At 41.0% G+C, this 20,125-nt stretch overlaps 1 protein-coding gene across 21 annotated transcripts in view; it reads left to right on the top strand.

Annotated features, from left to right (window-relative positions):
- CFH (complement factor H) overlaps nt 1-20,125 on the top strand; it is a 170,342-nt gene that overhangs the window by 78,069 nt on the left and 72,148 nt on the right. For 15 of the 21 annotated variants that reach the window (XM_087960811.1, XM_087960809.1, XM_087960805.1 and 12 more), the window contains 3 exons: nt 5,581-5,763; nt 7,114-7,310; nt 11,332-11,784. In XM_087960811.1, the coding sequence (XP_087816937.1) occupies nt 5,581-5,763; nt 7,114-7,310; nt 11,332-11,337 (386 nt within the window). In that variant the 3' untranslated portion in view covers nt 11,338-11,784. Of the gene's footprint in view, nt 1-5,580; nt 5,764-7,113; nt 7,311-11,331; nt 11,785-20,125 lie in introns of those variants that run through there. The other 6 variants (XM_087960813.1, XM_087960814.1, XM_087960802.1 and 3 more) reach the window with 3 other exon arrangements.

The following is a 20,125-nucleotide window of genomic DNA, read 5'->3' as shown; positions in this document are numbered from 1 at the left end:
CAGCCAACATTGTGACTTCACCCATAAATGAACATGAAGTATAATGATATTTATAAAACTTATGAGGAGCATTGGTTGTGGACATGAACATTCATGTCCACAACCAATGCTCCTCATAAGTTTTATAAATATCATTATACTTTTATAAAGGAATATATAATAATTATGCAATACTGGGTGTGTGTGTCACATATTCATGTCTAACTTCCTGCTTCGTTGAGTGTTCCCTTGATTGTCATGGTTGCTTTCTCTCTGATATCTCTATTATCACATTCAGCAAACAACTTTCAACTTTAGACAAAATATTCCATAATTTTAATCCTGTTCCTTTTATCATAATTTTTTCCTAAATCAAGAGACATATAATAGAATTTATATCTCACATCCAAACATTTCTTAATTTTAAGAAATTAAGAATGTCTTCATTGTTTTCCAGCTAGAGGACAATAATATTAATTGTATATCCCTTGCCCAGCATCAAATCCTGCTGCTCTTCCCCAATTTTGCTCAGTGTCACATTTTGTTTTTGGACTTCTTTCCTAGGTACATTCACAGGAACAAATAATAAAATAACCTCCCTTTAGCTTTTCACTTACTCTTACTATTTTTCCCTTTCCATGGGAGCAATAGCATCTTCTTCTAATTTAAGTTTAAAAATCCATGTGTAATAATTGCACAAATTTTCCACTATTTCATAATTCACGTATTTTCCTCCAGGATACCAAGGTCTAGTCAAGCACTGTAACCACTTATCACTGAAATTCTTCTGATGTAGCATCAAATTTACCCACCCCTACCATTTTCATCATTTACTGCCTTTTTATGACTTTTCCTTTGATGCTAATACCAGTAGCATTCAGTTCCATACCTTTCAATTTCATCCTTCAACCTATTATTTGCATTATAACTTATATGATGGGAAGGAGGACATGGGTAATCATCTTCAGGGCCATGTGGAGGAATTTGTGAAATACCTGATGGGAAAAGTTGCTTGTATCTATCCTCAGTAGGAGACCAGACCAGTAGTGGTATTCAGCCAGTTCGCACCGGTTCAGGTGAACTGGTAGGAAGGATTTGGTATGGGCTGCCGAACCTGTAGTAACTTCTGGCTGGCCACACCCCCAACCCACTCATCCGGTCGCTGCTCATTTGCTTGCCCCAGCTGCCCAATGCTCGTTTGCCCGATGCTCGCTCCGCTCACCCCACCTAGTTACTCCTCCCCTCCTATGTGGCATGCTGGGTTCTCATGGCTTGCCATTCTAGCCTTCCCACATGATGCCTGTGACCCAATTGAGCAGCCCTGATCTGCCTGCTGCTCACAGCCCCCCCCCACCATTCCTGGATCTTGGCCGGTCTCCCACACCATTCCCGGGCTCAGCTGACTGGCTTCTCCACTGGCACGGTCCCATCCCGGGCAATGATGCTAGCTGGGGCCTAGCTAGCTGCCTCCCCACTGTATTGTCCCTGTCTGGTTTGCTTAGCCACCAGCGCCACAACTCCATCCCATGCGGCACTTGTGGCCTTGCAAGCTTCCCCCCCACCACTGCTCCCAGCCTCCAGCTTTCCTGGTAGCAGAGCCAGGGTTGACTCATTGCCCCTCGGGTCCCCACCAGCCTGGATCTTGCCTCCTGCTTGGATTCTCCACAGCTGCTGGGTCTTGCCTGCTTGGTGCAGGTATGGAAGGGGCTGACCAGGGAGCACGACGCTATGCTACCTGCATCACCCTTTTGCCTGCTGCCCCTTCCCTCTCCTGCCCACCGACCTGTGCACTTTGAGCGTTGGCTGCTGTGAGAATGCTGTGAGCGAGTCCTAATGCTGATGGCAGGGAAGGAAGATCCATACCAGGTTTGCTGCACTTAGCCAGAGGGCTGCTTGGGGAGGGGGGGCATGGCAAGGCTCGGCTGCCTTTCGGGCCCAGCTTTGGCTTCCATGGGGCCTTCCATGTGGGAGGCCTGAGAGAGAAAATGCCTCCATCGAGGATCGTCTGCTTGCCCATCCACTGGCCAGGCTAGCCTGGAAATGGCATATTTCCTTCTCGTGGGCTGATGCAGGACCCAAGGCACAGCAGAGGTAAAGCAGGTGGCAGCCAGAGCAGGCCCAAAAGGCAGTGAAGCCTCGCCAGAGCAGATCTTTCTTCCCCGCCATCAGCCGTACCTTCCAGCCCATGGAGCTCTCACTGCTGTCACAGCAGTGGTCCGCACTCTGCCAAAATGCTCAGCCCGGCGAGGGAGGGGCAGCTGCCTTGGGGGATGCAGGCAGCATAGCGTCATGCTTCCTGGTTGCCCCCCCCCATGCCTCCAGGCAGGTGAGCCCCAGCAACTGCTGAAGAATCCAGGCAGGGGATGAGATGTGGGCTGGCAGGGAGCTGAGTGCCAAAGGCTCTGCCCTGGCTGGCTTGCCTTTTCCTCTTCCATCCTTTTAAAGGGGGAGGGGCATGTTTCATGGAAGAGTAGGATTGCTCAGCTTGAAGAAGAATGGCAGGTTAAGAACGGCAGGGTGCTCCCCGGCATAAGTGAGCACTAGGAGAAAAGGAGAGCCTGGCAACCTTTTTCCACCTTTCCGAGTATCCTCTATACTCTTCATTGCCCAAAGAGGCTGTAACTAAACACTCAAATAGAGATAACACTAGAAATTGACAACTACTGCTGCTTGAGCAGTGGGCTAATAAGGGAGCTTGCTGGTGGGGTCATGTGCGGGAAGTTTGTGTGGAAAGACGATTGGGAAACCAAGGAAACGATTAGCGGGAGTGAAGCGGTGGGATGGGGAGCGGGGCCGAGCATGCACAGCAGCTGGGGGTGTTTTGTGTAGGAGTGTGGACGTGGCTTCACTTTCTGGCTTTGCTTCTTGCATCTTCCCGGCCACTCTTGTTTCTTGTCAGGCCGTATTAACCACCTCCTTTTTTTGTGGTGCTTAATGGTGGGATAGTTAGAAGTTGAACAAATGAAGCTCCCCTGCCCCCCAACAACTGCCAAAACACTCGTTCAGCAAAGGAGGAGTGGCTGGCAGAGGGGCAATTCACGTGGAATAGCCTGGTGCTTCCTGTTCGCCCTTGCAGCATGCGAGCCCCAGCAGCTGCCAGAGAATCTGGGCAGGGGATGAGATGTGGGCTGACAGGGAATCGAGTGCCAACAGCTCTGCCCTGGCTGGCTTGCCTTTCCTTCTGCCACCAGCTGCGGGAGGAAGGTAAAGTTTCAGGCAGTCGGTAAAGCCAAACTGCTCCCTAGCTCAGAGCTGCCGGCAAGTGGGGGGGGCTGAGGCTGCAGCAAATGCCTCGCTTGAAGTTCCCAACCCTTTCCTTTCCCCAAAAGCGGGAAGGGAGGAAGTCCTGCCAATGGCCCCTTTGTTGGACCCAGAAGCCTTGTCTGACGGCTTTTCCAGGCAACGCAGGACTGGAGACTGGCCAGGAAGAACCCTCGTAAGGAATGACACTGCCGGGCGCTTGGAAGAGTGTGTGTGTTTCAGGTGGATCTCCTCTCCTTGCTTTAGAAGGAGAGGGAAGGAGAAAGGGAAGGGATAGAAAGAGAGAGAGGAAAAGAGAGAGGGGGAGAGAGAGAGAGAGAGAGAGACAGGGAAAGAGAGAGAAAGAGAGAGAGAAGAAAGAAAAGAAAGAAAAGGGAAAGAAAGAAAAAAGGAGAAAGAAAGATAAAGGAAGAAAAGGGATAGATAAAGAAAGAAGGATTGAAGGAAGGGAGAGAAAGAAAGAAAGAGAAAGAGCAAGCTGGAGGGAGGAGAAAGTGAATGAGATATATGAATGAATGGATGGATAGATAGATAAATGGAAGGTGGGAGGGAGGGAGAGAGAAAAAGAGAGGAAGGAAGGACACAAACCCTGGCTTCAGAAGACTCACAGCAATCTAGGGCTGGAAGGGATCTTGGAGGTTATCTTCTAGTCCAAGGGTCTTCAAACTTTGCAAGTTTAAGACTTGTGGACTTCAACTCCCAGACTTCCTGAGCTAACATGACTGGAGGAGGAATTCTGGGAGTTGAAGTCCACAAGTCTTAAAGCTGTCAGCAGCTGGGGGTTTTGTGTAGGAGTGTGGACTTGGCTTCAGTTTCTGGCTTTGCTTCTTGCATCTTCTCCGCCACTCTAGTTTCTTGTCAGGCCGTATTAACCACCTCCTCTTTTTTTTGGTGCTTAATGGTGGGATAGGTAGAAGTTGAACAAATGAAGCTCCCCTGTCCCCCAACAACTGCCAAAACACTCGTTCGGCAAGGGAGGGGCGGCTGGCAGAGGGGTAATTCACGTGGAATAGCCTGGTGCTTCCTGGTCACCCTTGCAGCATGCGAGCCCCAGCAGCTGCCGGAGAATCTGGGAAATTATTTCTTGTCTGTTACCTTTTGGCAAGTCTCGCTTAGTTTGGCAAGACTTATGCTTATCACAGCTAATTATTTTGTAAAAGCATTACAAGGTTTTTGTTCTTTTTGAACTGTGTTTGATTTGTCGGAAAAGGGTGTGGGTGAGAACAGTTTCCTCCTTTAGATGCTATGGGTGTCTGGATGGGGGACAACAGGCTTGAACACTGGTATGACTACGTTGCTATAGCTGCTTGGAACTTGGGATCTGGGAATTTAAAATCTTCAGTTCTGGATGGGGTTGCACTGCCCCAGACAGATCCTGTGTACAACTTTTGGCTTCTTGCAGACTCACAATGCCTGCTCAATGGCACACAAAATTGTCACATGGGTTGCATTAGTTTCTGGTTTGCTTCCAGGTCCAATTTAATATGTTATTTACCATCTCTAAAGCCTTTCATGGCCCAGGGAGCTGCTTCACCCCAATGGGATTGGCCCACCCTACTCCCTCTGGCAAAAGGAACATGCTGCAGATCTCCTCAGTCAAGGAACTTTGCTAGCAGGAACTAGTAAATGGTCCTTCTCTGCCATGCCTTCACAATCTGGAAAATCTTGGTGCTGGAGGCCAGATATGCCCTCACCCACTAGGCCTTCTGGCTTTGCCTCAAAACCTGGCTTAGCCAATGGGCTTGGGGCCATGATGGAGGACTTTACACTGGGAGTGATCGGTGCACTAAGAAAGAAGATTCCACCACTGTACTGTTTATGTACTGGTTCCTAGTTTTAATCAATCTCTATTAATTTTAATGTTTATACTTTTAAAATGTTTTTCTATTCTTGCTTTTATTATGTTGCAAGCCTCCCATCACTTCAATACTGACATGAATGACACAACATCCAATACAACTACACAATTTATTTGTGCAGAGTTTGAACAGTTATTAATGGAGAGTGGGAAATAAATTAAGAACGCCTTGTGGGGAGATGCCATTTATCCCAAAGCAATTGTTATTCATTTAAATACAGAACTGATTTTAGGCATTAAGAAAGTAATAAGAACTATAAGTTCTAAAGTGGAAAGACAATACTAGGGACAACACTAGTAATCATTTTCTGCCTATCAATTAATCAAGCTGTAAGGTATTGTTGCTTTTTAAAAATAAGAATTAATATCATTTTGAAATATAGTTCTTATGAATATGCTTAAAATGTGTCTTTGTGTGTGAACAGACAATAATATTTGTAATCCTGAGTGGTGTTGCTCAATAGATTCTGTATTTGTTATAGATATTGGGGGGAAATGTGGAAACCCACCTCCCGTGGAGAATGGAGACATTGTGGAGATACTCAAGGCAACCTATTTCCCGTCTGAAACTGTAACTTATCAGTGCCAAAATTTCTATACAATGGAAGGTTCTCCAAAAGTGACTTGTCAAAATGGTCATTGGTCACAACCACCAACATGTAGAGGTATAAGTATTATCTATAATTCTTTATAGATTTATTATTTATAGAGAAATATTGTACTTTGGGAATGATATAAATTTCATGACACCAGAGCTGTTATGTCAGTGCCAGAAGATATTTTACTTCCTTGAAATAGAATTAGCAGTAGTATTGTGGTCAGCCGGCAGCCTGCAGAGATGGCAGCAGAGTCAGACAGTGAGGAGGAACATGGGCCAGTCCAGGAGTCTGGGGAGGACTCGGATGATGGTCCTGCATCCAATACAGAGATGGGGCCAAGGCCATCTGGGAATTATGTGCTGACTCTGAAGCCTCCAGAATCTGACAGCAGCCTGGCAGAGGAACAAGCAGAGCCTGTGCACGTGTGCGCAGAGCTTCCAGAAGGCAAGAACAGTTAAGACAAAAGGGGCGACTTGAGAGTAAGGCTTGGAGGTGATTGCCCCTCCCATAAGATATAAAGGAGGAGCAAAGGGACAGGAACCTTTGAAGGAAGCAACGTTGTTCGCTCTGTTTGGATTAAACTTTGAAGCTCTGTGTGGACTTTGTACTCCATTTGGCCTTTTACAGTTAATTTGGCACTTTAGTTGTTGGCAGCAAGAGATAAAGGTGGGTGCTTATCTCGAGAGACTGTTTGGGACTCATTACGGGCTGGGAATGAACATAATTACCAGTGTTGAAATAAAAAGAGAGTTGTTTGAACTAAGTGTGTGCTTAATTATGGTCTCAGGAAGCCTTGGTCAGAACAAGTGGTAGTATTATGAACCAAGATAAAATAACTCTCTCTGGGAGAAACTGCTTCATAATGGAGAATTGTACAAGATCTTTTACCATTTACAAATGTTGTCCTCAATTTTGTTAAACCTTCCTGATGAAATTCTGCTTTCCCTAAACCAAAATTTGCCTTTTTTTTTTTTGGAATGGTAGTATTAGTTGAATCTCTAAAGAACTAAAATTATTGTTTTTTAAATAGGCTAAGTATGGAGGCAGACTCTGCTGATTTAATCACATTTAGTCCCGTTTAATCTACATTGAAAAAGAAGATATGAGATGACATTTTAAGAGAAGTTGCCTGAACTTGGTCTTCTCCTAATTCAGACATTCAGTATGAGGAAATTTGGAAGAAGGGGACTAAAGTATTTTTCTTTTCCTTTTATGCATGTAACATTGTCTTGCTTAAAACTAATTATCATGACTGATAATTAGTTCATGATAGACAAAAAAGGGGGGATCCATTTACATAGATCCTTAATCATTTTAATCTATTGCAACATAGAATTTCTAACCTAAACTTTAATTACTTTATCAAATGTCAGTCTAAAACTTTCTATATGTCATCTGATCTGTGTCTTTTTGCAGTTGCTTGTACAGTAAATGACGAAGATATGAGAGAACACAATATAAGTCTGAAGTGGAGCTACAGGAATAAAATATATGTTCCAGATGGAGGAACAGTAGAATTTGTATGTTTAAGAGGCTATAAACAACATCCAAATACCAGATCATTAAGAACTAATTGTGCGGATGGGAAATTTGATTATCCAGATTGCATTCCTGTATGTATATTTTCAGAAAATTACTTTAATTCACAAATATTAACATTTCTTTTCTTTGTCTATATCTATATACCTATACATCTATATCTATGCATTAAAAATCACTTGAAATCTTTAAAAGATCTAGGTCTGGCAGCTAAATTTGTGGATGTAATGGATTCTAAGGTAACTTGGTTTTCTGCATTTCTTCTAAATTAGAATACATCTTAACAGACTTGATTTAAACATTGAACATTAATAGAACAGACTCGAACATTGGGTGCTATCTAACAAAATGAAAATCAATGGTGAAAAAAGTAAGGTTCTACATTTTAGGCAAGAAAAACCAAATGCACCGTCATACTGTAGATGGTATAAAGTTGATTCTAAGGCAACTCGGTCTTTGGCAATTCTTCTAAATCAGAACACTGTTTAAGATTCCTATGACCCAAATAAAATTCTTTCTGTTCAGAGCAATGGGAGAGAAGCACTATGAGGGGAGATGTTACTTAAAAACAATGAGGCATGGGACAGGGAGGCACAAACGTCGCTCATCATTTCATCTCTTCTGGTCTGTTGCTGAATCCTGGCAGATTCCAAGATAAAGAACAGGAGATCCCTTTGTCCTAGACCTGAAATGAATGTAAACTCTAACTTAACCTCAGTGGGCTAGTTTTATTAATTTAATTGTCCTCAATGAAACAAATTCAATTAGCATGCACTCTAAAATTTTCAGTAGAAAGCAAGTAATTCTTAGGTTGGATCTAGTAATCTCTTGAAGTCAGTAGAATTTCATTTAGGGATGTATAATCTATCTTGTCCAATTCATTTCAGAGGGTCTTCTTGTTCAATCTATTTTTACATTCATTCTAAGCTTGGAAATATTTTGTGGGATACCTTATTTTACATGTAATGAATGATTATCAGTGGTTACTAATTCAGTTAATTTTATTTTTTGTTCTGGTCCTGTAGCTTCTGACAGATATTTATAAATAGGTATGTAAAAACACACAGGGACGCTATGGCTCAGTGGCTAAGATGCTGAGCTTGTCAATCAGAAAGGCCAGCAGTTTGGCGGTTTGAATCCCTAGCACCGCATAACAGAATGAGCTCCCGTTACTTGTCCCAGCTTCTGCCAACTAGCAGTTTGAAAGCATGTAAAACTACAAGTATAAAAATAGGCACCACCTCAGTGGGAAGGTTAAAGGAAAACAAAATGCACAGGCAAAGTGTAGGTGGCTAAATAGTAGTAAATGTGAGAGGGATCTTGGAGTCCTAGTGGATAATTAGTTAAATATGAGTGTGCTGCAGCTGTTAAAAAAGCCAATAGTTATTAGCTAGTTAGTAATGCAGTTTTAGGCTGCATTATCAGAGGGATAGATTCAAGATCATGTGAAGTGCTAATACCACTTTATAATGCTTTGGTAAGACCAGACTTGGAATACTGCATACAGTTTTGGTTGCCACATTTTAAAAAGATGATTTGGGGACTGGAGGCTAAAACATATAAAGAAGGAACGCTGGAATTGGGTATGTCTAGTTTAATTAAAAGAAGGACTAGCGGTGACATGATAGCAGTGTTTCAATATCTCTGGGGTTGGCAGTTAGAAGAGGGAGTCAAGCTATTCTCCAAAGCACCTTAAGGCAGGACAAGAAGCAATGGATGGAAACTAATCAAAGAGAGAAGCGACTAGAACTAAGGGGAAATTTTCTGACAGAACAATTAATAAGTGGAACAACTTGCCTCCAGAACTTGTGAATACTCCAATACTGGAAGTTTTTAAGGAGAGATTGGACAACCATTTTTTGAAAAGGTTTTCTGCCTGAGCAAGGAATGGGACTAGGAGACATTCAAGGTCCCTTCCAACTCTGTTATTTTGTTAAGATTCCTGTGATATAAATAAAATTCCTTCTGTTTAGAGCAACGAGAAAGAAGCACTAGGGGGATGGGGGTAATACTTTAAAATAATGAGGAATGGGGCCCGGAATGCTGAATCTGCCAGGATTTCATGTCTTCTGGTCTGTTGATGAAGCCTAACAGATTCCAAGATGAAGACCAGGAGATTTTCTCTGTGCTGGAGCTGAAATAAGTAGAAACTCTACTTTAAACCCAGTAAGCTTCACTGATTCCATTGGCCTCAGTCAATAAATTTAGTTGCCTCAAAATGAATGGTTCCAAATGAACACCCATGCCTTTTATTTTATTTATTTCATTTGCATTCAAACTGAAATATTCTCCTGTCCTTTGTATTTCCATATGCAATTTATTCCCTTACTCATGTGTCTACATGTGTATTTATAAATACCTATCAGAAGCCACAGGGCCAGAACAAAAAATAAAATTAACTAAATTAGTAACTGTTGATAATAGCAATAGCAAAAGCACTTAGACTTATAGACCACTTTATAGTGTTTTACAGCCCTCTCTAAGTGGTTTATAGTCTCAGCATATTGCCCCAACAATCTAGGTCTTCATTTTACCAACCTTGGAAGGATGGAAGGGTAAGTCAACCTTGAACTTCTCAGGATCAAACTCCTGGCAGAGGAAATGCAGAGTTAGCCTGCAATACTGCATTCTAACCACTATGCCACCATGGCTATATAATCATACATTATATATTATATGTAAAATAAGATATTCCACGAATGAATTGGACAAGATTGATTGATTATCAATCACTAAATGAGATCCTATTGACTTCAGGAGACTACTAGATCCAACCTAAGAATTACTTGCTTTCTATTGAAAACTTTAGGGTACACACTGATTAAATTTGTTGCAGTGAGCACAATGAAATCAATGAAAATAGCCCATTGAAGTTAAATTAGATTTTCAGTCATTTCATTCTCAGGACATAGGGATCTCCTGTTCTTTATTTTGGAATCTGACAGGATTCAGCATCAGATTAAAAGAGATGAAATGATGGGCGATCAGTGGTGGTATTCTGCCAGTTCGGCCTGGTTCTGGCATACCTGTAGCGCCAAAGATCAGCTGGCAGAGAATCTCTCTGACGCTCTGCAGTTGGGCCCACCCAGCCAGCCCTGCTCCTAGGTCCTTTTTAACCTCTCAGCTGTTTGGCGTGGCAGAGCGGATTGCTTTGCTAAACAGCTGAGAGGTACAGTAGCTTAGTTTTTACTGCTTTAATGTGTGCACAAAGTGCATGTTGGATGCATGATCGAGTTGCGTGATCCCACCCCTGCAGCCATGCCCACCAAGCCACGCCCACAGAACTGGTGGTGGGAACTTTTGAATCCCACCATTGTGGGTGATGTTTGTGCCTCCTTGTCCCATATCTCACTGTTTTTCAGTATTAACCCCACTCCCCATAGAACTTCTTTCCCATTGCTCTGAATTTCATTTGGATCACAGGAATCTTATTATATGATGGGGTTTGCATTTGAAATTGCAATTAATACAAATTGTATTAGTGAAATACATTTTTTGCTGAAATGTATGTGTAAATATCAAATATATGTATAGTGGACATTTTATTGGAAATCTTAGTTAATAAACATGGTTTTTTTTTCTTGGCATTACTGTGCTACAGTTCCCAGTATTATTCTATTGGCTGTGTTGTGTGAGGATACTGTGAGTTTGTTTATTAATTGCATTTGTGTTCCATCTTCCCTCAAGTGTATCCCCTGTGATGATGAATGGTTACATGTAATTCCCCATTCCTATGTTTAAAATGTTGCTGCTTTGAGTTCATTCTGACTTCCAGAGTTTATATTACAAAATATCAAGAATGGCTATTAAATTATTATTATATATTATTGTGTCAAAAGTCATCTTAAAAAAAGATAGAAATTGCTCAGTGATAGAATGGTCTAAAGTTCTTGAGTCACTTGAGTAGTTTTAACCATTTGATTTAAAAATGGTGATACTGACTTTCAGAATCGTCTTGCACATGTAATTTGATATCTTAAAATTATTGCAGACTGTTTTCTGCTGTAGATCAGATGAACAAGTTTAAAAAATAATTACATAAAATGTACAGATACAAATTTGTTTCTTACTTATTGTTCACATTTTATTTTACAGGTCTAACTTAATGAACAACAGGACATATACAGCACTCTTTAAATGAGAAGATGAATGTCTGAAATCATATACCATTCTCTTTAATATGACCACATTAAGCTGGATTGTATACAAGTATAAATGATGGATCCAAACCTAAAAGCCTACTTTGACAGTTTTTACCAACTGAAATTACTGGAAAAATGATAACATTTAAAAACAAGTTTATAGAACATCTTTAAGGCAGATAACATATTATAATGTAACATTATAAATATATTTTTAAAAATGTATCTTGAGTGAGGAACATAGAAATATATGTATATGTATATGTATGTATAGTAAAGATTAGATTAATCTGAATTATCAGCTCATCTTAATGCAATAACAATAGATAATTGAAATTGATGTTTTTACATATAGAAGTGTTCGTTTAAAAAAATAAAAAATCCATTAATCATTTTTACCGCCAAACAATTTGTAGTATATTTTGTAAAGATACATTTAATACTTGAGTTCACAATCTAATCCAAGATCCAGAAAGAATCTGGTGCTCCTTATGTTGCTCTAGAAATAGCCAAATGTACTTGGATGTTCAGAATCTGATGGAGGTTCATCCAGATGGATTTCTATCCTTGCTTTTGTTTTATTTTGCTTTTGTATGTTTGTTTTTACACTATGAAATTATATAATTATAAGTAATTAAAGATTAAGATAACTTTTAGAAATTGGCACAGGTCTTCCCAAGCTACATTCCTACAAAAGCTGTTATTTAACACAGAATAGATTAGAAGTTGCCATGATATAAATTCAAACAGATTCATTGTTCTAGATAAAGTGAACCATTCAAAACAAACCTTGTAGCACCTTTTCGGATTACCAAATCCCTTCTTATTTTTGATTACCATAGATTAACAAGGCTATGCTTCCTTTAATGATCAAAGTCAAGGGAACTTCGTAAGGAATTTGATGTGTCCTTCTTGAATGTGATAGAGCTGTTTGGTGGAAACTTAAGTATAAGATATTATCTCACTGGCTTTTTCTAAACATTAATTGATTTGCTAGATTAGGTCAGCCACTGATGCAGCTAGCCAGTGGTGGGATTCGAATAATTCAACAACCTGTACTCTGCCCTAATGACCGACTAGGTAGGCGTGGCTGGGTGGTCATGTGACTGTGTGTGTGTGGCCAACTCAATATCACTCACATCAAGGGGCACCTCATCTTGCCCGGCCTCTCCTTCCCATGCCTGGCCACACCTTGCCCCTCCCCTCCCAGCCACTCCTTGTCATGCCTGGCTGCTCACCACACTGGAATGAGCAGTTTTCAAATAAAAAGAATGCTCACCTTGTGCAAATAAATAACAAACATCTTGACTTCAGGTTTGATGCATCTTGCAAAGTATTACTATTCATTCTAGTCTCCTTTCCTACCAATAGGTCCATCTCAGATTGTAATTTGCTACAACCTCTCTTGTCTTTTGCATCATTCTATGGGAAATTATTCTGAAATTTATCTGTGAGCTTTGCAAGTTCGTTTCCTCCAACCCTTTTTTTGCATGCAATTCTTACAAGTTATTTTGACATTCTTTCTTCCTTTTTAAACATAGTAGTGGTTAAGGTGCTGGCCTAGAAACCAGTAGACTCTGAGTTCTAGTCCCATTTTAGGCTTGAAAAAATTCCTGAGTGACCAGTCACTCTCTCCCAGCCCAAACCACTTCTTAGATTGTGGTTGTGGGGAAACTAAGAGGAGGAAGGAATATTAGATAAGTTCTCCACCTTGAGTTCCTTATAAAGTTATAAAGACAAGATAAACATCTAACAAAATAAATCATTTGTGAGAATGATGTTCTTCTAAAGGAGAAGGGGTCAGTGGTGGGCTACTGCCAGTTTGGATGGGTTCTAGCGAACCAGTAGTTCCGACCATCAACTGGCCCCGCCCACCCACCTCCGCTCTATCCTGTCCTATATTTTCTTCTTTCTGGCTCATCTGAGTCGTGAGGCACAGCTGATTTCCATGCCTCAGTTGTTCTACTTACCGGGGCTGCTCTAGAAGGTAAGCAGCTGAGCTTTAAATTGCTTTATTTTGAATGCTGCGTGAAGCTTGCGCTTACAGAATCGGTTGTTAAACTGGTTGCAGCCCACCACTGGAAGGGGTGCTGACAGCCTTGTCACATGCCTTACACTACTGCATTTATTTCATTTTTATCCACTTCATTTTTCTCTACTTTTGGGTTTATTCTTCAATAAAGGCATAGCCTGTGAAATTCTTACCTGTCTCACATGCCAGGTTTATGTGGGAAAATATCAGGTAAACACATCCATGTGACTGACAGGCAATGGCAGCAGAAACCACTAAGCACTAACCATTAAGACAGAAAGGTGGAGGCACCAGGATGCAAAAATCAGAGGATCTCAGGGAGAAAAGAGCTGAGACATCCATCTTTCATCAAACTGGCATAACCTAGTCACCTATAGAAAGACAGGGAAATTGTGCCTCTTTTATGTGCTCTTTCCATTGGAAAGTTTCAAACTGACAGTGCAAAAATCGCTCCAGCTCTACAATACTGGTGATCTTTTTAATGATCTTTCACTTTTTATCTAGAGAAGTGCTTGCAAGATTTAAAAAGCAAATTCAACCATGCTCTTTTTTCCATTGAATCAATTTTGCCAAACATCTCCCCAACTCACAATAAAATAGCACTCACAAAATAACACTGTTCCAATATTTGAGGGGCTCCTACAAAAATGAGTGGGGTCCATCTATTTTCAAAAGCACTAAAATGCATGACAAGAAACAATGGATGGAAACTAACCAAAGAGAGAAGCAACCTAGGACTAAAGAGAAATTTCCTAAGGGTGACACCAATCAACCAATGAAATAGCTTGCTTTCAGAAGTTATGGGTGCTCCATCACTAGAGAAGTTGTGGGTGCACCATCACTAGCGGCTTTCAAAAAGAGTGAGGGAAGTACACCCCAAAAGGACAGTGCCAGGAACCACTAAAACAATGCAGAAAACTTAAAACAGCCATTCCCCCTTTTAAAAAAAAGTCAAAACCCCAAAGCAAAAACACTAGCTGAGAGGCAAACTAAGAGCAGCTGCTCAAGCTAATTGAAAGCCTGGGCGTGCTGTCAAAAGCCATTAACCTTCCAACTCTGTTATTCTATGTTCTCTATGTTCTAAATTGGGTGCTTCACAGCAGAAGCAATACCGCTTGCTGGACCACACATGCATTAAATTCAGGGCCTGTATGATCAAGCTGCATCATTGTCCCCTCCTGTATCTTTCCCCCCCAGGAAGAAATAAGAAGTAGGCAACACTAGCAGCTATAAAAGGTCTTAGGGAACTCCAGGGAGTATCAACTGATCACAGAAATGTTACTTAATATCCTTTATAAATGAAAAAGTTTTGTAGCCTTTAATCCTGCTCCCCCACCCCTTTGAATGCTGGGATAATTCTCAAGAAGAGAATGTTTATAGTTGCATTCATTTGAGTGGAAGGGATTACAAGAGAGTAAGCAGGCACACCAAGGGGAGCATACATTGAAAGGCATGCACTCTTTGCCTAGTTTAGTTTACTTTATTGTCATTGCATCTCGTACAATGAAATCAAACACCATCTTCAGTACACATCATGACCATGACCATGACCATGACAATAAACACAAACACACTTCCTTCACCCTTCACATCACACATTGCACCGAAACCCCGACACCACACCAACACTGGACTGTACAGCAGAATTCAAAAGAGCTACTGCCCTGGGATAGAAGCTGTTTTTCAGCCTATTTGTCCTTGTTTTTATTATTCTGTACCATCTGCCAGATGGTAATAGTTCAAAAAAAGGGTTCCTAGGATGGGATGGATCTTTGAGAATGTTTTGAGCTTTCTTAAGGCAGCAGGAGGTATAAAGCTCTTCCAAAGAGGGGAGACAGCAACCAATGATCTTCTGGACAATGACATTAACCCTCTGGAGTGCTTTCCTATCTACCACTGTGCAATTGGCAAACAATACAGAGGTGCAGTATGTTAAAATGCTCTCTATGGTGCAGCGGTAGAAGGTCACCAGCAGTTTCTCATTCAGTTGTTGTTTTCTGAGAAGCCTCAGGTGGTATAATCTCTGCTGGGCCCTTTTGACCAGGGCTGCAATGTGGGCACCCCAGGTCAGGTCCTCTTTTAGGGTAACACCCAGAAACTTAAACATCCTCATAGCCCCCCCTCCCCCCATTCTAGATGAGTCAGAGCAGTGTGAAGCGTGATGGCTATAGTGTCCTTTGTAGATCTATTTTTTCTGTATGCAACTCATGAATCACGTAAGAGGCGAAGAAAACCCTTTAGCTGAAACCTGATTATGGCATCAGTAACAGTGCCAGACAGGTTTCAACTAAGATGACAAAATTGAGCTAGTTAGCTTGCTTTTTAGGGAAGTGCTACACCGGGGAGAAAAGCAGCTCAGAAAGAACAACTTGTTAAGTCAATCTCTCTGCAAGAGGTGGAGAGGGGGAAAAATGGACCAGAGACAGGACATCTACTGACTGACAATATTGCCAAACAAATGACTGGCAGAGAGATGCTGCAAAGGTTGCAAGAGATTTCTATCCAATGAGACACACCAGATCAAGAAACCAGCTCCATGGGAAGAGTAGAATGAGACAGACCATAGTAGCAATGTCATGCAAGTCTGCTTATCTTTTATTTTCCCTCCTTACAACCACTAAGTCATGGGGAGTCAGTTTGATCCTTTTCCTAATAACAATCTCCTTTCCTGGGCTTTATAAAAAGTTTCCGCCCTTGTAAATTTTTGTAATTGTTTCTGAATATTCTTCCTAAGGTCCTCTCCATGATTCCCTACAGCAAAGGTAAATCATTTACCTAGTTCAGGGGTATCAAACTCACATTGTCACAGTGGCGTCACGTGACGTATTGGGACTTTCCCCTCCTTTGCGTGATGCATCCGGCCCATGGGATGGGAGTTTGACAACCCTGACCTAGTTAGTCCAGCAATATTGTTTGGGCCCTATTGGTTCAAATATTGAACTGGAACTCTTTCACACACACACACAAACAGATGAGTGTCGTAGGAGTTTATGATGGGTGAGTGAAGAAGCAGTGAAGAAAGTAGTATACATCTTTATAACTGCAATCGCTATAAACTGCTTAAACTTGGAAGATACAACAAAAGGAAGTGATATTTTTGCTTTTAAAGAATAGAAGGCTGAGTGAACTAGCCAAACACGTGCACTGCTTTAGCTGCTCTGTTTGATAAAGCATCACAAGTATGCCAAATGCAGTCCTCAGCTTACACTGGCAGTTAGGACCAGAATGTCCACCACAGAATGGCAAAGTATAGGTAGTCCTCAATTTATGACCACAATTGAGCCCAAAATTTATGTTGCCAAGTGAGAAATTTCTCAAGTGAGTTTTTCCTCATTTTATGACTTTTCTTGCCACATTTGTTAAGTGAATCACTGCAGCTGTTAACTTAGTAACAGGCTTGATAAGTGAATCTGATTTCCTCATTGACTTTGCTTGTCAGAAGGTGACAAAAGGTAATCACATGACTCCAGCTGTCGTAAATGTGTGTCAGTTCTCAAGCACCTGACTGTAAATCACATGACTATGGGAATGTTACAACGGTTGTAAGTGTGAAAAAGGTCTTAAGTCACTTTTTTCAGTGATGTAACTTTCATTGATGGTCACTAAATGAACTGTTATAAGTCAAGGACCTGTACTTGTAAAGCACAACATGATGTAATTGTAACCTTAGTGACAGCAATTTTGGCTGTCCCGTTGCCATAGTGAAGCAGGGACTACATGGATTGTTAAGCAAAGACTTACTATAAATGTGTTTTCCAACTTCCTGCTAGCTTCCAATTGGTTTTACTTGTGAGAAGTTTGCAGGATATATAGGAAAACACAAACATGTGACCATTGAGATGCTGTAAAGCTGGAACTTCGTGGAGCCTTTGTTGAGTGCCATTTGAGTGATTGCTGAATGAATGGTCATAAGTCAAGGACTACCTTTAACTGCAGAAGCTTGGCTCCCATGATTGGAATCCAGAAATGTGGTATGGAAGTGTGTGGGTTCTAGCTGAGAAGAGAAATAAATAGAAGGGGAAGAAGGAAGGAAGGAGGAAGCTGCAAACAGGGATATATGTAAATATAAAACCGATGATCAAATATTGAATTCCTGCAGGAAGGCATTGGACAGTGATTCCTTCTGAGGACCTCTTTTAGCAAAGGGGGTGTGCTCAAGGTATAATGATGGCAAATGTCACCACCATGCAGATGGGTCCATGTAAGAAGACCAGGACAGCAAGAAAGACCAAAGCTTTTTGGAGCTGCTGAATGCAGGAATGTCTAGGTAGAAGAATAAATAGATTGCATTCCCACTTCAGAGATGTATAAACCACAGAAGAAGAAATGTGACAGGAAAACACTCAAAGCTATAGTTGTAAGAGGGAATATTCCCCTGATATCACCTGAAGAGGCCTTACCATATTATCAGGAAGAAGCTGGATGGTAAATTCCCCTCCCTGTAAAATGGGGATAGTGGAGGCAAAGGTTAATAAAGGTAGCCATCTCAGGGAACCAATGCCCGTATATGAACTATTTAATAGGATTCACAAAATGCTCAGTTAGTAAGGTACCTGATTACGACACTAACACATCGCAACCCAAGTCAATGGAGGTGACCTATAGATCAATACATATGAAGGATGCATTATATAAACAGAACTGTATCTGTGTTCAGTCTGTATAAATGTAGTTAATCATCAACCAATCTTATCAGGAAGATTTTGTATATTTTATTTATTTTTTACAAATTCTACCAAGGTAGTATTTAGTGTTCTTCGAACAATATGAGCCATGGTGGCGCTGTGGTTAGAGTGCAGTACTGCAGGCTACTTCTGCTGCCTGCTGGCTGCCTGCAATATGGCAGTTCAAATCTCACCAGGCTCAAGGTTGACTCAGCCTTCCAGACTTCTGAGGTGGATAAAATGAGGACCCAGATTATTGGAGGCAATATACTGACTCTGTAAACTGCTTAGAGAGGGCTGTAAAGCATTATAAAGTACTATATAAGTCTAAGTGCTGTAGCTATTGCTATATTCAGAAGGTGAGTGTAGTGTCAAATCTTGCAAGGGGTGCAAGATTTCTAACATTCCATATCAGTATGATACAATTTTTTTCCACTGATTAACCAGCCGAGCAGTGTTACTAAAGAAGGCTCCTTCATTGTCAACAAGTAATTTTTTTTGAGAAAAAGCATGTTACGTTTTGAATCACAAACATTCTGAACTGAGTCAGAAAGATCTCATTTTTTTAGTGAAAGCAGTGTTTCTCTCACCAAGTTCTTCTACTATGGGCTTGTTTACATCCCTTTGTCATAGCTGGCCATTAGCTATTTGGTCAGAGTCTACTTCTGTGCCCCCCCTCGCCTCCATTTTTGGCCTTCCTGGGCTCCAGGGAAGCCTTCTGGCAGTATAAACACCCCCAGGAGGCTTCCCTGAGGCCCAGAAGGCAAAAAGTTGTTTTTTTTGCAAAAAAGCCACACCCACCCAGTCACATGGCCATGCCCACCTAGCCACACCCACAGCCACACCCAACTGGTTGTTAAAGAATTTGAATCCCATCCCTGAAGAGAACATTTTTCTAGAGACCCACATGAATGGAACTCAGTGTCAAGCCTCCAAGTAATGTGTCCCAAAACATAAAGTCCAAGGCACCCATCTTCCTTTTCAAATTTATTTATTAGAAACACATTAAATTGGCAAGGACTTGGTCTAATTCCAACTCTGAACCAGATCAGAATTACACCCAATAAAAGCAAAAGTGTGAAACTTCCCCGCTGAGTCACAATCTCCCATTAATTCTCAGTCCAACAGTCCATCAACTCCATCTGAGTTGTTCCCACGGGAAGCAAATGCCACCTAGACATAACATTCCCCTTTTTTCTTTACAACCCTTCCTTTCAACAGTTGGAAAGTGGTGAACCTGAAATATTATTAAATTAAGTTACTACAAACCTAAAAGTTAATAGAAAAAAAATACAAGGCTAATATAAAATATGGCTACACATATGTCATCTTCAGGGTCGACACTCAGAGTCATTTGTTTATAAATAAAGATAGATGATATGCAAAATCTATCCAATTTAATTTAATTCATTAAATTGGTTACTCTTGAATATATTACATATATATTCAATCGGTCACTCTGGAATTGTTCCCCCGAATCCCTCCATCTAGCCTTTTCACTATGCTGAATTCAATATGATTTGATTACTTTAAATTTTGGTCCTCCGAAACTCTCTCCACCCATCCTCTTAATCCCCAATTTTTAAACCATTCCCTGCTTTGCTACTATTCAGGAAGTCACTCTGGCATTCAAAGGCCAAATGTGACTCTAAACAAAAGTTGTGCTCCTGTACTATCAAAATAAATGCAATGGAGAATAGAGGTTTTCACTACTGCATAGAGTGAGGCAATATTCTAATCTGACTCTGTTCTGTGAAAGCTTTAATTTTTATCAGAGATTTGTATCTCCAGATGAGTTGCTAACTCTAGTCCAAATGCAGTAACAATGGTGAATAATTGTTCAATAATCCTATCATTTCATCAAAGACTGGAGACTGACATTGAAACCACTTCTTAAAATCTTGCCAAAATCTGGAGGGATTAGTCTGGGCAATCCAAAAACTTCCCTAGGATCGCAATTGCTTTCATAGTCAAAAATATACTGACTTGTTTGCACAGAGTATAATACATTTAGAAAATTCATGGAATGCAGATGATAAATTCATCTATTC

This window comes from Notechis scutatus, chromosome 3 (genome assembly GCF_049901735.1).
Source record: "Notechis scutatus isolate UNSWTSFEM ecotype Mainland chromosome 3, rNotScu1.2, whole genome shotgun sequence".
NCBI lineage: Eukaryota > Metazoa > Chordata > Lepidosauria > Squamata > Elapidae > Notechis > Notechis scutatus.
This window is presented reverse-complemented; position numbering and strand designations above follow the sequence as displayed.